This window comes from Solea senegalensis, linkage group LG21, assembly GCF_019176455.1.
Source record: "Solea senegalensis isolate Sse05_10M linkage group LG21, IFAPA_SoseM_1, whole genome shotgun sequence".
NCBI classification, from domain to species: Eukaryota; Metazoa; Chordata; class Actinopteri; order Pleuronectiformes; family Soleidae; genus Solea; species Solea senegalensis.
The window spans coordinates 13,120,996-13,138,065 of NC_058040.1; the positions used below are offsets into that span (position 1 = coordinate 13,120,996).

At 40.9% G+C, this 17,070-nt stretch overlaps 1 protein-coding gene across 1 annotated transcript in view; it reads left to right on the forward strand.

Annotated features, from left to right (window-relative positions):
• Window positions 1-17,070, forward strand: part of trabd2a (TraB domain containing 2A) — a 62,810-nt gene that overhangs the window by 21,956 nt on the left and 23,784 nt on the right. The window contains exons 3-4 of the mRNA XM_044053571.1: window positions 8,203-8,349; window positions 9,090-9,264. Of these exons, the coding sequence (XP_043909506.1) occupies window positions 8,203-8,349; window positions 9,090-9,264 (322 nt within the window). The remainder of the gene's footprint in view (window positions 1-8,202; window positions 8,350-9,089; window positions 9,265-17,070) is intronic.

Consider the following 17,070-nt stretch of genomic DNA (forward strand, 5'->3'; position numbering starts at 1 on the left):
GCTGTATTCACACAGCTTCATATAGTGTGTTTATGTGTGAATGTGTGAATTATAAGTTAATTTTCACTGTGACAGCAGATGAGGGTTGGATTAGTGTCAACCAAAAATACAGGGATATTACTGTAAGCACTGGGATGTGTAAATATACTTTAAAGAGTATGATTTAAACTAGAGGCAGCTCAATTAATTGGATGGGCTGAATAATTGGAATTGGTAGATTTTTGCCAATGGGCAAATTAAGAAACTTGAAACATGCTTTACTCAAAAAGTTGTGTGTATTTAACATTCAGCAAGGCTGAACAATGAATTGTAATTTGATCGAAATCGAAAATATAAATATAATTTTAGATGAGTTATTGTCTTGATCTATACACATCTTATTCGACAGACTGAAGATGAAAATGAGAATAATGATTCATATGATATATATATGTATATGTTCCTGTCCAAATAATCGCTGGACATTCATTAGATATTATTCAGAATCGCTCACCTGTACATTTAGCTTATACATGTGTGTTTTTTTGTAAAGTATCTTTAAGTAAAGCAATTTTGTGTGTAATTTGTCAGAATTAAACTTTTATAATTGCTTTGATGGTGGTAAAAATTTAAATCGACCAGTAAAAGCAGCCAAAAAAACCTCAACCACGTCATAGTGTTTATCAGCCATAGACTGATGCACTGATTTCTAAACATCAGCAAACGTCATAGAACAACCCGTGTCACTCGACTTCTGATTTTAATTATAGGAACTGGAAGAGCTGAATTCTAATTAATAATAGAATACTAAGTAATAGTATATATCAGTTACGTAGAAGATAATACAAGTTAGGGGATTTTTCACCGTGAAGCTCAGCGAGGAATCAAATTTTTCTTCAGATTTTTCAGTTTTTTGTCTCACTTTTATCCCCCCCATTTTCTTTTATTACCTTGTATTTGAAAATTAATACAGATTAGTTCAAAGGTCTGTCTTTTTTGCTTTGGAGAAGCTGCAGTAATCCATGATAATGAGGCTTTGAAACACACACACACACACACACACACACACATTGTGCACATAAACACACACAGAGAAACAACCTAATCTTGCACAGGTGTATACACACTTACATGCCCGAAAAGACACACACTCGACGAGGAGGTAATTAGTGACCTGTGGAATGTAGGGGTCAAATCTTAAAAGACCTGGCTGATAGAGGGGATATGTAGGATCAAAGGGGGAGAATAGAAGGAACGAGAGAGATGGATGGAAGGAGGGACAGGAGGAGAAGGAGGGAGGGAATGTACAGGATCAAAGAGGGAGAGAAAGGGAGGAATGAAATAATGGTAGCATGGAGGAGTGTGAGAGCGGAGGTGTGCGAGGTGGGAGGAGGAATGCGATAATGTGCTCAGGAGAGTTGGAAGAAGGGAGCAGAGAGGAGGAAAAATGGGGAGACGGGGTCAGAAAAGGAGGCAGAGGAGGGAAAAGGTTGGAGGGAGAAGAGTAGAAACAATACAGATAACTCAAAGTGACAGGTGTGTGTGTTTCTGGGTTTAAATGGCCGTGTTTCAGCCAGAAAGTGAAAGCTCACTTGTGCGGCGGTGAAAGATTTATGCATATATATATATATATATATATATATGTGTGTGTGTGTGTGTGAGTGTCAGTGACTTTTTTCTGCCTGCAGCCGCAGTATCCATTAGCTACTGTTTACACAACCATTTCTTTACCAGTGTGAATACATGTAAAACTACATGTTTTTTTTCAACTCCGTTTTGGTTTTCTGATCCACAACAAGCGACAGTTCCCACCACAAAAAATATATTCTTTGGACTCGCTCAGGAGTGTCCCATGTCCGACCACTTGTGCCGTACAGGATTTTTTTTTTTTTACCACTATGGTCAAAGCTGTTTCTCTCCTCCTGCTAAATACTCGAAATACTACACTGTCACTACGTCATGTTGGCAAAGCAACAAACCAAGAATAACGGTTGCAGTTAAAGCCTCGTGCATGAAAATGCATTTCTGTCATTCGAATGGAATTGTCGAAAGTCTCCGAAAAAATGACATTTTACCAGTCCTGAATGAGAACTTCACTTTGTCTGGAATATGGAATGTCAGACATGGTTACTTCCTGCTTTTAAAGGGGATATGCGTAAAATATGTACAGCAGTGATCCAATTCAGAGTTTTTGGACAGAGCTGCACTAACCTGGCGTTACACTGTGTTCATACATATGCACACTCATATGAAACTGTCCCAATGTCTAATTTTCATACTATTGGATTCATTTTTGTGTGTCAGTGGTCTACATATCAATGCATCTCCACTGCAGACCCTGGGGTTTTTTCCCCCTCTGGTTGACATGTTTTTGAGAAGGGTTGTGAGGCTTTTAGGTTTGGTAATGTTGGGCATTTCCGACTTACAGCAGGCAGCTAACTCTACATGTTAAAACAGACCAAACATCAAACAAACATGCACAGTTTTATCGAGCTATGTCCGAAGTCCGACTAAGACAGGCAATTGGACAACTTGCCTAATCCAAGTATAAATGTCGTGGAAAAAATAGATTTATTGTTTGTGTATGTCTGACTCTGCCTCTGTATCTCTCTATAAGCTAATGTGTGTTGAATCTGTTTCCTGTTGACCTTTTAAAACAAACAGCAAATGGCAAGATGGACTGTGCTGTGGTTATGTATGTTTCGTATCTGCTCTCTTGTGGTTGCGTTGTCTGAAGAAAGGACGCTCCTGCCGTATGTACAGTTTATACGTGGTCTCCTTCTACTTCCGGGTCAAAGACCGGGGAGGAGATTTTGGTGCACGTGCAGAACGCCAAGTCCGACTCCAGTCCGACTAAGCGCATACATGCAGTAATCGGACTATGAATCGTATTCTCCAGGTATGTTAGTCCAACTAAGACTAGCTGGATTTAAGTCGGACTAATGTGTTTACATGATATTCAGAAATTCAAATTATTGTCTTAAACAAAAACAAACAAACATAAAAACACTGTATAACATAATATACATCTTTGGGAGTCAGGGAGATGTATATTTCATCATGAATCGTGTTTATCATATTTTATGTATGCGAAGCTCCGTGCGTATGCTCGTGTTTCCCGCTGTTGACCACGCGGCCGCTGCGCTACAGGAGCGCCCGCTGCACATGTATCCTTCAAACAGATTAGAAAGTACTAGTATAATGACAACAATACAGTGCCTGTGCTGTTCACAGCCATCTGTGTGTGCTTCGGTAAAGGAGCATAATTGAGGCTTAAATGTTGGGACTGCCCGAGGACTATACTTGAGTCAGTCTGAGTCACTTCTCTGTAAAATCCTGGCAGTGCTGCCGTGCTCCTGATAGGTCTTGTTTTAAGGCTGACTAGCATTTCACTGATAACATCACTAATAAGTAACTCACAGCCCATATCTGTCTTTTTTCTGTCTACCTGTGGCTCCCCTCTGAAATTTCACAGATAACATCAGCGCGTCACTGTCTCCCCGTCACTCCATCTCTTCCTATCTCTCGTTGGTTTGATTTGGCAGTTTTCTGATTTCTGCTCTAAGACAGCGTCTGGTCTCCTGTTTGAATGCTACATTTACATGTGGGTGTGTTGCAAGAGGGGAGGAGAAAGAGGGGGTTATGTTACTCTGATAACATCGCAGACTAGGGAGGAAACTGAGGAGCTGTTGGAAGTCTTCATTTGTGCTTGGGAAATGGCCAATACCCACACAGTTGGCTGCAAGTCCTGTGTGTGTGTGTGTGTGGACAAGCTACTCTTGAGGCACCTGTTAAAACCCACTGAATTGTTCATTATGTTACTATAACATTTGCTGGTGCTTACAATCAAACAATGAATTTATCCTTATGATAAGAAGGTGTTCACTTTACATAGAGTTTGCAGACAAAAATGTGCCGCTGACATATTGTTGCACGGGTTAAATACTTCTAGTTATCCAAGTTATATGCTTATGATGTGTGATAAGGTTGAAATGTTGAGCAGATGAAGTGAACAATGTGTTGGAACTGCTTAAATTCCAGCTCGGTCAGGCCGTCAGGCAGGCGATGACTGTTTTGTAGCCTTTGTTGCAATGGTGTTTGGTATCGACAGGCCTTTACAGCAGATTCAGCATGTGGATTTGGCATCACTGTCAATAAGAGGCATCACTGGGATTAAGCTCCAAACAATGAGGAGTCAAGACACACGGTAATGACAGGGAATAAGGGAACATCTCGCAAATAAGATGACACACGCAGATGAGCTCATATACAGTTAGATCAGATAAACCTGACCATCTAGAGTGAGCATCTATGTGATGATCAAGTGACAAGGAAAACGGATTGTGTAGGTTACATGTGCGTGATGCTGCTTTTTCGTGGACCAATGCAGTCTACTGCCATCTGCTTGTAAGGAAAGTCATTTCCTCTCACACTCAACACTTTTTGTTGGTCAGTTCTATTCTGTTGGCTAATCCCAGACATTACAGCCTAATCTGATCACTCTTTATATTACATTATAGTGACAATTTGGTTATTGTGTGGCAATGATTTTCTTACGGGAAAGCAAAACTATTGCAATAGCAACTTATTTTATAGTAGTCACCAAGTAATAGCTTGGGAATGGCAGTGGGAAATGGGTGTTGGAGAAAGACAGGATGAATTTCCACTTAATAATAATGGCAAAGATTTATTTTCATGTGAATGTGTGATTTATGCACACTGTATCCTGGACTAATTCTCACTACTAAGCAGTTTCCTGGATATTACTGTAGCAATAACATGGTATATTACCCTGCTATTCCAAATTTATTGCCGTACTATTACCGTGTAATCCCACATTTGCCTTGTTGTTAATTACTGTACATGAAAACCACAGGTGACTCATATAATTAACAGATTTGTGTCTTTCAAGTGACTCATTTGGTGGAGCTCATTCTCCGTTTTGGGGCCATTAGTTGCAGAAGAAGAAGAAGGTGCAGTGAGATGAACAATATAATAAGGCTTCAGTCAAACAGCAGATGTGAAAGGGCTGTGGAAAAAAGAGGGAGATATAGCATTTCTGTTTGTTTTATGTATTATTTGGGAGTTACACTGTCTTGATTTAGCCTGATATTGTCTCATCAGTGGCGCCGATGCCTCAGTGGAGGATTTGTTTCCATTCCATTGACACGTCAACTTTTCAGCCAAGTGTTCTCTATTCCTTAATTACCCACACTGACATCCAGCTTTTTTTCGTTTTTTTTTTTAAATGTGCAAGTTGAAAATCCACCTCAACAGGTTGTCTTCACCACCACTGGCTTTTCCAGTTGGGATCGGTTAAGTACTAACTGTGCTGGAGGTTTTTTTCCCCTGGCGCCAAATTACCCCCAAAATAAGTCTCGTCCTCTCCCAAACAAACAGTTCATGCAATTTAAACCAATAAAAACACTGAATAAACGAAATACACATGAAACGTTTGAGCATCACAGACCTTCTGACGTGTTAGAGCTGTGTGAGCTGATGCGCCGCCAACGTTTTGTTTGCACGATAAGTTAAAATCCCAACATCTGATGACGGAAATCCATCATTTGATTAAAAAACATGTTTAGAAACAACAATTTGGACTGTTTTTTGGACAGACTGATGTCCTCTTCACTGATGCATGCATGCTACCTTGATTAAAATTACAGACTCCTGAGAACTGCTGCAAACGTTTGTTATAACGTCTCATACACAGCTCATCAAACCCTTTAATACACGTCCGGTTGATTTAGGAGCAGGTATACATTTCCACTCATGTTCAACAGATTTGAATTTCTCACGAAATGCTACCGCAACTCACTACAGCTGCGTCTCTGTCGTCCACCGCGTGTCGTACGCTCGTCAAACAGGCCACAGTGTCTTGTGTCTAATGATGCCACTTGTGCAGAGCAAACGTTTTGACTTTAGTGCACGCTTGTTCCACACAATTCCAAACACAAACTGCTGCCATCTGTTTTTGTAATTACATTTCTCAGCAGATTAATCATTTTTTAGGACTGTTGGACAGTTTCATAAATGTAATTAACGTAAGCTCTCCTCTGAGATCTTTGACTGAGCTCGGTCGCAACTTTTTCTCTTTTTTTTTTGCCAACACTAAAGCCAACACACTGCAGCGAGAGCAACAGTAGTTTTTTTTGGTTTTTTTAAGCAGAGGAGCTGAACACTCCAAATCTCCACATGTGGGAATCTGTCTGTGATGATGTTTGCTCTGGATGCACACAGCCATCCCACTCCATCTCAACAAGAGGGGGCATTTCCATGACAAAGGGCAATTATTGACTTTCATTGGCTCCGCTTGCTTTGATATCAGTAAGGGGTGTGTCTGTGTGTCAGTGTGTGCGTGCTTGAGGGGCGGGACGGGGGGCAGCAGTGGAGGAGAAGAAGAAATGATGAAAGGGGCCGAGTGGGAAAATGCACCCGCTGACCCACAGAGCACAAACAGAAGTGGAGGATCACGGCAAAAGCAGAGAAATCAGTTGTTTCCACTGTTTTCTCTCTCATTCCTCACTTTCTTGTTTGTGGTTTTTTTTTTTCCCCTTGTCCCATCTATTTCCTTCTCTAAACCTTTAACTCTCTCACTTATTATCAGGCAAACTCCGATCCTCCCCCTCTCTCTCTCCCCGCTCCCTCATTCTCCTCCTCCCTTCACAGCCATAATTTAAGGGGCTGAAAGGCACGGCGAGCGGAGAAAGAGAAGGGAGAGCTGAGAAAAAAGGGGAGACCCTGCAGATGAGGGCCTTCCTTCACGGACGTGGCACAGATGTGAGGGTGTTTTTTTGTGAAATGAGTTTGGGGGTGGCGATAGGCTAATTTGCGCGGCATAAAGACAGGACTCTTTTCATATGCAGAGCGCCACTTTGATGCGCGGCCGATGAAAGCTTGAGGGAGCGCAGAGGAGAGGAGAAGAGGAGAGGGTGACGGAGGGCTCCTTTGTCCCATGACAAGAAGGCATCTGCTCCACATTGCCCTCCTCTCCTCCTCTCCTCGGCTACACTGTGGCTCCCACAAAAGTGTCATCGGAGCACCTTAGAGAACGGAACACAGAAAAGCCTCTGGGGTTACAGCGTACGGGCACGCATAACAAAAAAAAAGAATTTGACACAAGATGCACACACGCGCATTGATGAAGTCCACAACATTTGTAAAAAAAACATGCAGACATACCGCACTCCTCCGTGCCACCACAGCTGACAAAACCCATCTTCACTTTGACAAATTGTTCCTTTTGAGAAACAAATTCACCATAGAGTCCTTCGTCTTTTGTTGCCGATCAAAATCACAGGCCTGCAGGGTGAAAGGTGTGCATGTGTGTGGTGCAGAGATCAGAGGGAGACCATGAATCGGTCTGAAGTGAAAGGGCTGACAGCATCAGCTTCTGGGAATGGACAGTGTGGGACCCCCAGTGCGAGCGCGTTTGTGTGTGTCTGTGTGTACACATGCATGTGCCCTCGCGGTGGGGATCAGAGGCGGCAGGCCTCACCGGGGCCCTCTCACCAAGCACAGGCTGATTTCACGCTCACACAATGAGCTGAATCCCAGTGGCAGAGGAGAAAAACTTAAAACTGTCTCCTTTTGCAATTGCCATTATTAGTTCAGATCTAAAGCCTTTACTTGTTTCACACAAGAAGATTTATTTATAAAAGATTAAAGATAATAAGCTAAGATGTATTTTCTGCCTGTTCTTGCCTCATCATAAACATACAGTATGTGTTACTGTTTCTCGCGTCATTTATTAGACTGACGAGCAGCACGGCTTGAAGAATGATGGTGTCATTCTTTTGGTTTGATCAACATTGGAATTTACATATATTCAGAGGATTAATTCTATAAGGACTGCTGTGATCCTCGGCCTTGTAGTGCCAATGTGAAGTTGAAATTGTTGTATTTTTGTCCCTGATATGGCCACATTTTAAATTCGTTACCAAATCTAAATTTCACATTCGGGTTTATGACTAAATACTTTAAAAATGCAGGGCATAACTTTTAAATATACATACAAACCAGTGTCAAATGAGCCTATCAGCTCTATGTAACTCTGTTCTGATCTTGTGTCACTCAACGAAATTCCTACACTGCACACAGGAAGTGATTTGTTTCATGTCGAGACCGATGTAAAACAAGATGGTTGCCCTCGAAAGGTTTCAGGAGTGAATTCGACTTGGATAAAAGAGGCCTAACTGATAGTCACTGTGTCGTCTGTAGGTAATCTTTGCCCTGAACCAGACGTTGCTACAGCAGGAGTCTCTGAGGGCAGGAAGCCTTCAGGTTCCCTACACCACTGAAGACCTCATCCGGCACTATAACTGTGGAGATCTCAACTCCATCATCTTCAATCATGACACCTCACAGGTGAGTCGCTTATACTGTTGTCTTGTCCAAGTGGCAAATGGTTGTGATGTCCATCTATGGGAATCTATCCTACCTTACACTGAACCCTCGATTATACTCTTTGACCAGCGCCATGTGGAGGTTTTGCGTCCGTAAAATAACCCTAACGACACCTGCAACCAGGCTCCTACTGGACGAGACCAGTTTTCAGTCACACTGGTGTCCACTCATATGTCCCATCGTCTGTTTTCATCCACTTGAAAAGATCATTAAACTGACATCATGTTTTATTGACCCGAAGACGTGAAACAAGCAACTGACGCCATTAAATCCTCAAGAAAATGAGAGGTAGGCAAACAGGAAGTCCATTTTTTTTTTACGATACCGTCTTTTCTTTTAATATGTTGCTATGCAGTTCACTTTCGCCGCAGTTAATAAGCAAAGAATCATTTTGACCCCTTGACCTGGTGGAGTGTCTCAGTGACACAACCCTTGACCTTCTGCCTTCACCCCTAACCCTTTAACTGACCCTTCATCCCCCACAACTTCTCCGGTGTCCTGTGTATTCTATTATAGCTCCTCTATACTGTTGTGCATTTACTTATCCTGGTTTTCCCTCTGCTCTTCATTTTCCCTACCATGTCTCCCTCACGTTTTCAGTTGGAAGTGGAATTTTGGGGAAAAAAAACAAAAAGAAAAACTGAGCAAATCCTTCCTATTTTGTGGGTTTGTGTCCAAACTGTCCCCTTCTTAACCAACAGGTTCCGAACTTCAATAACGTGACACTGCCACCCAGCGAGCAAGTGACCGCCCAGGAAATCGACAGCTACTTCCGACAGGAACTCATCTACAAAAGAAATGAGAGGATGGGCAAGAGGGTCAAGGCCCTGCTGGAGGAACATCCCGACAAGAGCTTCTTCTTCGCCTTCGGAGCAGGTTAGTGTTCGTCGGCTTTACAGAGTTTCTGTCCAAAATGTCCGCCCAGAAAGAAAGGCTGCAATTTACATCTTCATTAGTCTTCAAAGCACCTGATAAGCTCGCTTTTATCCCTTTGACAAAATGACTTCAATTCCTATCTTTGTTGGGAGAGCACTTCGGCAAAGGGAGACAGAGAGCGTCTTAGTCTGAGCAGCTTAACAAAAGACAAAACAGAGACAGGGAAATGAAACTGGGGCCAGAAATCCCAGCCGACCGGTGTAGTAGTTCTCACCGAGAAGACTTCTTCAGAGCTTTTAATAGATACAGAAATATAGCATGCAATTTATATAAAATATGAAGATTTCACAACATACTTTGTCAAGACAGACTGTAGAGAAAAGGATCACAAAATCCAGGTCTACCAGTGGCAATAACCTTAAGCTCTTTAACCGCGTCCCTCTATCAGATCAGGACCGAACAGAGACAGACATGTGGCCTGTTTCGATCCGTTCACATACTGTAGCTTTAAAAATGTCACTTTAATGCTTTGAATTCCTCTGTAACTATGCGACAACCTCATGACTCGTACTGCATGTGTGATAAGATAAGATACTCTGGGTGAATCAGGAGGAATACTCTTCTGTAGTGCTCTTTTTCATGTTTTTAAAAAAAAACAAAACAAAAAAACATTTATATACTGTGTATATATACGTATACTGCTTCACTTAACATTTTTAAAATGTTGTATGCTTGTTATGCACAATGACACCAGAACAAATTCCTTGTATGTGCAAATCATACTTGGCAATAAAGCTCTTCTGATTGTGATTCTGATAAAGCTGATAACAACAGAGAAGATTAGACTAAACTTTTCTATCTCACCTCAGATGTATATGTGTGTGTGTGCGCGTGTGTGTGTGTATTCGCTTTTGTGGGGTATATTTGAGGCAGACATTCTTTGTCCCGGCTGGAATCTTGCCGCTTGTTTGTTTTGCCTCAGGTTGTTCAATCCATGTGTTGTTTACACGTAGTAAAGGTGACAGATGTGTCGTAATCATTAGTTCAGCTGGTGTTTTCAGGCGAGATAAAGTTAGTTAGTACGTACCTCACTATTTAGCAACGGTCAGTAATGGAACAAGACTTGTTTCTGGCAAAAGAAAATCATAATATGATTTCTTTCTTTTTAGTCATGAGATTTATGCACTTCATCGGATAAATTATGCACCGCATCATGCAGAAAAGATACATGTCTTAGGCAATCTTGCATTTGGAAAGCATCTTGCATTTGCATTTTATATTCTTCTGTTGATGTATTTGTATTTACGCCTGTGCTGTTTTTGGAACATGTCCAGTGAGAGCTTCTACTACTTGATGCTAATTTGAAATTAAATCAAGATGCTAAATTCACATTAAACAGACATCAAAGAACATCAAAAATAAAAACTGATCTAGAAAAAGAATCACTCTGTCTTTTCCATTAATGTATGGAAAAATTTAGTTCAACTTCAATTTAATAAATATCTTTTTTGCACACTATGACGTTCCACCACGATTCACAGTTCCTAGTTCATCATGGGATAAGTTCAATGGGGAGAGAGTGCCAACGACATATTCGGAGTCAATTTTTCCCTAATAATGACATTGTCAGACATTTGTTTTAAAAAAAAGAAGTTCTCCTCGGTCCGAAACTGCAAGTTTTGCAGAAGACGGAGAGAGAGAGGGAGAGTGGGAGAGTCGGTCACAGTCTGCTGGTCTCTGAGCTGGCAGGAAACAGCTGAGGAAAAGCAGACGCGCACTCACTCACACACACACACAGACACACACACACACACGCTCGTACCCTAACAAGGAGTACATTTCACCACGTATCCCTGAGGAGGCACCTTTTCAAGGGCTAGGTCTAAAAAGGTGTGTACCTCTGTGTGTACGTGTGTGTCTGCGTGTGTGTGAATGAGCCGCTGAGTGAAAGCGATACGACCAATCAGCCCAGAAGCACCGGTCTTAGACACACGGAGGGCAGGTTGGGTCGGTGTATACAAGGAGCGGAATGGGGCACATCGTCGGGGTGCAGTAACACACACACACAGAGGTTAGCTCAGCTATTCTTCTGAGGACATGGCATCGACTTCTATTCATTTGGACAGCCTAAACTAAGTTTTGTCTCTAACCATAACCAGTTAATGGCTAACACTAACTTTAATCTAACCATAATTCAAATCTTTGCCTGAAACTTAACCAGATCCTCAGAAATGAGGACCAGGTTTTGGTCCCCGTGAGGACAACTGGTCCTGACAAGGTCAGTGTGTTCAGAGGTAACAAGTACACACACACACCAGCCCCCCCAGTCCATACCCAAGGTAGTGCAGGGTAAAATGTGTCCTTAATTATCCCTAGAGAGGTCAAAGGAGACCCACACACTTGCGCACATACACACACACACACACACACACACACTACAATGGCGTCCATTATGTCGCTCGACTCAACTTCCCTGTAACAATTTGCTGTCGGTTCTATCGGCGAGCATCTCATGTCTCCCTGATACTGCAGACAAACACGCCGGTGAAAGGCGTTGTTATTGTCTTTTGTGCATTTTGTGTGTTTTTATAACATCTGCCATTTTGACACTGATTTATTTTATAGTTATTTTGACAGTTATTCTGATGGCAGTATGATCCATACTTGGTATTGGATTGATCCTTTTTGCATTATGTGTCATTTTTCTGTGAAAAAAATCAACAAATCAATCAAATTCTCTCATCTGTCGAACACATATTTTTTTTTGCAGAATTAAATCATAATCCTGTTTTGTTACACATCTTTCACAATTAAATTCACTGACATTTGATTTGGATATGCCATATGATTATTTTGAGACGTATTGAATAATTCTTCATCCTTATATTGTAATGCAGCATGTTTTCAGACAGCAGCATGTTTCGGCTGCTTGAACTCCCTCTTGACATCATTACAAACTAAATTGGATTCAGAGGAATTAGTGTAATGCTTTCTTTTTTTCTTTTTTTTAAAGCAAACACATATTTAGCATATTTCTCTTCCCAAGTAATGATCCCACATTAGCCTGCAGGGGTTGGCCTGCAGATTCCTGACTGACCCATATGGAAAATTCTTGAGGGCTTCCATTCTGCCCTCTATCAGCTTTATCACCACAACAAGTTAGCAAAACAGTTTATTCATTATAATTAATTTCCTGTCAAACTGCCGGGCTGGATGCTGATTACGCTTTGTGAAAGGAAAACCGAATGAAAGTTATCGGCGGAGTGTTTATGGACCTTTTTTGAGAAGAAAGGATCAACGTTTTATCTAATAAATTAGATGCAAGTTGATTATATGAACGTTTGATATGATATAGAGATATAGTTATTTACTGAGGTTTGGGGAATTGGGGAGGGAGAAAGACTGCCAACAACTGGAGTTAACATTTTCTGAATTAGAAAGGGGCTTGAGACCAATTTTGCATTCTGTGTCCTGATGTTTTTTTTGTTTTTTTTAAACAAAAGTCCATTGAGTGCAGATGCCATGAAAGGAACAGTCAAATAAACAGAATACATAGCTGGGGAGTTAGCCTTTAGCCTCTTTACACTAAAGTTAGAGGATATACCAAGGTTTTTTAAACCTGTGGTTAAAGCTGTTTAAAAAAACAACAAAAAAAAACTCTGATTAACACCATTCCCAGTGGTTGTTCTGCCTTATGGTGTTTTTTTTTTTTTGCTTGTCTGTGAATTTTTACATAGCAGTGGAAAGATTTTGCATTTTTTACTTTGGTCTCTCTTTAAATCGATCCTTTAGATGAGGATGTGATGAAATAAAGGATATTGAGTGCTGTCTCAAGTAGTGATGGGAAAAAAGTGCTTTCCTATTATTGCGTTAATCATGAATGAAGAAAAAACAGCAATATTTCACATGAGAGACTTGGAAATCCAGTCTAATTCAGTGCTTTTAGTTCTATTTCTTAATGTGCCTATAGGAGCTGCATCTTTCCTCATGACTCATGAGTCAAAGTTAGATCTTATTAACTAACTTTTCCCCAAAAATATGTATCCTATCTGCTATCTCTCACCTCCGTAACTGCAGACCAAAGGCTACAACTGTTTAAGAATCTAAAAAAAATACTTTAAAACACATTTTTTTCAATCATTGCAATAATATCGTTGATTGCAATTGTTTTGGTCGGGATAATCGTGACTTTTAAAATCATCCCAATGCCTAGTCCAGAGTTTTAGAAAAGTAAGGATTATAGGATTAAGGATACAAAGTAGCATTTTGTGCTCCCATTGATACCAATCAGAGCCAAAGCCTATAAAAACCCAGGTCCGTTGCGGCGTCATTTGACCCGAGGTAAATGCTGATTAAACACATTCCCACTGATGGAAAAAAAGAAAAGAAAAAGAAGTTTAAACCCAAGATTAAACAGGTTTTTTTGACCAGTGGGAATGGCGTATTTATCTGACTTCAATATAAAGAACAGACATGAATAAGAGACTGAGCAGTGATAAGAGCTACTTACAACGGTATCACACATACACACACACACACGACCACCCAGTAGTTGATAATTTGGATTTATTGCAAGATGATTTACGGAATAAAAAAAGAAAATGAGTGTAATGCAAAGTTCCAACTTGCCTTATTACAACCAAATGCTGAACGGCTTCCAGCTTCCCTCCGCTAAATTAAACAAAACAAAACGAAAAGGTCAGTAGGGTAACAGAGCCGTTTCTTTAACATTTACTGACATTCACTTCCATCGCTTTGTGAATAAAAAGGCCCTTAGAGCAGTTTTTTGGAACTTGGCAGGCGTTCATTGATCTGCTTATTTTTGTAAAGCAAAAGAACTCCGAACCTTGCTCACCGCCTGGAGTAGTGTTTTTTTTTTTGACAGATAACGTTTGCCAGTTGTTGCTTCAAGAAGCGTTTGACTCTCGACAGGCCTGCAGTGAATTTCAAAGACTATCATAGGACTTCTGTTCATGAGGTTAGACATGAGTTTTTTTTTTTCCTTCTACTTTGTATGTGCAAAACTAAACTCCTTCCCTATTGTGTGCCTGCTTCGAGTGTTGGGGCATTGTCATGCCTGTCTATGCTTCACTCTACTGTAAGTAAATACCTCCTAGAAATTTGTCTTTTCCCTCCGTCTGTTTGTCTGAAATACCACGGCCATCACTCAGAGTAAATGATGATGTTGAAAACGAGCCATATGTTCAGACAGGCATATGGAAGCTGTTATTGCTCTGCTCCATAGGTACAGTAACCAAACCCATGTATATAATCCCAACCCCATGTTGCCTTTATAATCTCTGTCATACCCTGGCACTTTTGACTCTAATAAAATGATGTGTTTACATATTGCTGAAGGCTGAGGGCTCTGTTTCGGACGGCTCTTACAACATTTTTTTTTTTTCATTTTTTTCCTCTTCTCTGGGATCAACTTGAACGCATCCGTGTTTCAGTGTCGGCCCGCGAGCTGCTTAGCACATCATGATTCCCCTCAAACTCGGCTGCAAAGCCACAAATTTAAATATTTGTGGCGATGTAATTGCCAGTGCGGTCGACGGGCTCTAACGGTTACTGTACTTTGAAATGTTTGACTCTTTTCACAGACAATTAAGGTTTGCCTTTTGGATCTTTTGCTATTTAGGTTGGTGGGGCCACGCTAAGAGAATATCCCCCGGTTAGTGAGCTGTGATGTGCGGTAATAAAATGGAAGGCTTTTGGCTCGTGCCGTGAGGTTGACATGAACTCATAACTCACACGGCAGCACCTTGATTTGTCAGTGTGTGGGTAGCTCTCCCTGCTGGAGCGGGGGAAATATTCTCTTAATACACTGTACTTACTTGGTCCGCTGCAGCTTAGGACTCAGCACCGTGAAGTGACACATCCAAATGGTAAATAGTAGAATTAAAGCTTAAAGATTCCTAGAAAAAATGTAGATTGATGCCATTTCCAGGTCCTTGAATACCAAAAGGCTTTGTGTTCTCAGCCAATAACATGGCCGTCTCTCTCTTAACTGCCTCGTGATTGGTTTGGTAAAAAAAACTCAGACAGATTTCAACCAAGGCTGGAAACAGAGTAGACATTAAGGTTAAAATTTACTCTCAGACTACTTGAATTACATTAGACTAAATTTATTGATCAATAATGCCACAAATGACTTACCCACTCTGCTGCTTTTGCTGTAGAATCAGCTTGTTGTGGGAATAAGAAGATGAAAAAGTACACAAACAATATCAAAATTGTGCATTTCTAACAAAAAATGCTGCAATAAATAATACCATTACTCGCTACAGATAAAAATACACCATCTATTTCGTTTTATTTGTGACAACTGCAAAGTGAAACAACATTTGAGTCATTAAATGGTGCATAACTTTTTGTTTTTGTTGTTGTTGACGCTATTATTCTGCCTCGGTTTGGTCTTCACAAGCAGAAATAATGTTACTATATGCCATTTCCTTCTTCTGAAAACAGGCTCTGTCAAGCAAAACTATCAGATGTGACTGGGGGAGAGTTTGTGTGTATATAGGGGCAGGCGGGGCTTAGCTGCTGAGTAACTGGGTTTTTTTTGAGCAGTAGAATTCACGTCTGAATCTTTTTGTGGACGCTTCTTTGTAATTTACGTTTGCAGAAGTCTCACTTTACCACTACATTGTTTCTTCCATCTGTCAAATGACACTAAACGCTGCTATAGATGTGTGGAGCTGACAAGGCTTAATCTGCATTGTGTAAACTCATTTGGTAATGATTTGAATGGAACTGGCAAATGTTTAAATGCACCACACATTTAAAATCACAAAAACACCACACACTATGGGCGCTCACATTGTGCAGTCACACAATGAACTTTATTTCCGAAGGTTTCTGAAGATGCCACATGGCCCAGAAAGCTGTCTAAGAAATGTATTTCCATTGGATTAAACAGAGCTGCTGCCATGAAAAGCATGCAGTCTTTTCCTGGATCAAACTGATCCAGAAAAAAAACAACTGTCTTTGATACGAACAAAGCACAATAAATTGGAATAAATTCATTTTAACTTTATTCAGCAATGACACCAAAGTAAATTCAGGGAGTCTGAAAAACGTTGATTCTTCTTTCTAAGCCTGAGTGTATACTGTATAAATTAGCCTTTAACTACCCCCATGTGCGTAATACTTAAGGCTCAGAGTTATAGCCAATTGACTGGATATTCCCACCCAAAGTTCTGTCCTGAATTCTGAGGCCAAACCTTACGCACGCATACCTGGCCCAAATCCCTCCAGTGTGTTTTCACACCGAGCACTACTACATCACTGCGGTCACAGGCTCAGCTTCCTTTTTTTTTTATTCCTCCCCCTTTTCTTCCACAGATGGTGTGAACGTCAAAAATGTGGTGCTTTCTTAGCAGCGCCTCACCTTCATAAACAGCCAGTTTACAACTGTTTGGGGCAGTTGCTGACATGAGTACACACATGTCATGCGGCACCATTAAAACCCAGACCAGACCTACCACACACTTGGTGGAGAAGCGGGCGGGCGGGCAGGCGGGTGGGCAGGGTCTGAAAAATCTGCCAACTCTGTTCCACATTCCAGATTTTAAGTTTGAAACCCACAGAGACACTTTATTTTTTTTTTCAAACTTTTTTTAAACACCACATAGAATTAATATCTGTCTTTAAGTCAGATGTTGAAAACACTTCACAAGTATTCAGTACTCGCACCACTGCCTAATTCCAGAGGCATCCGTACCTGGAGGCGATATTAATTATGACTTGTCTCCCAGATGCAAAGATGGACATGAGAGGAAATTGCTAAAAGCACTGGGATGT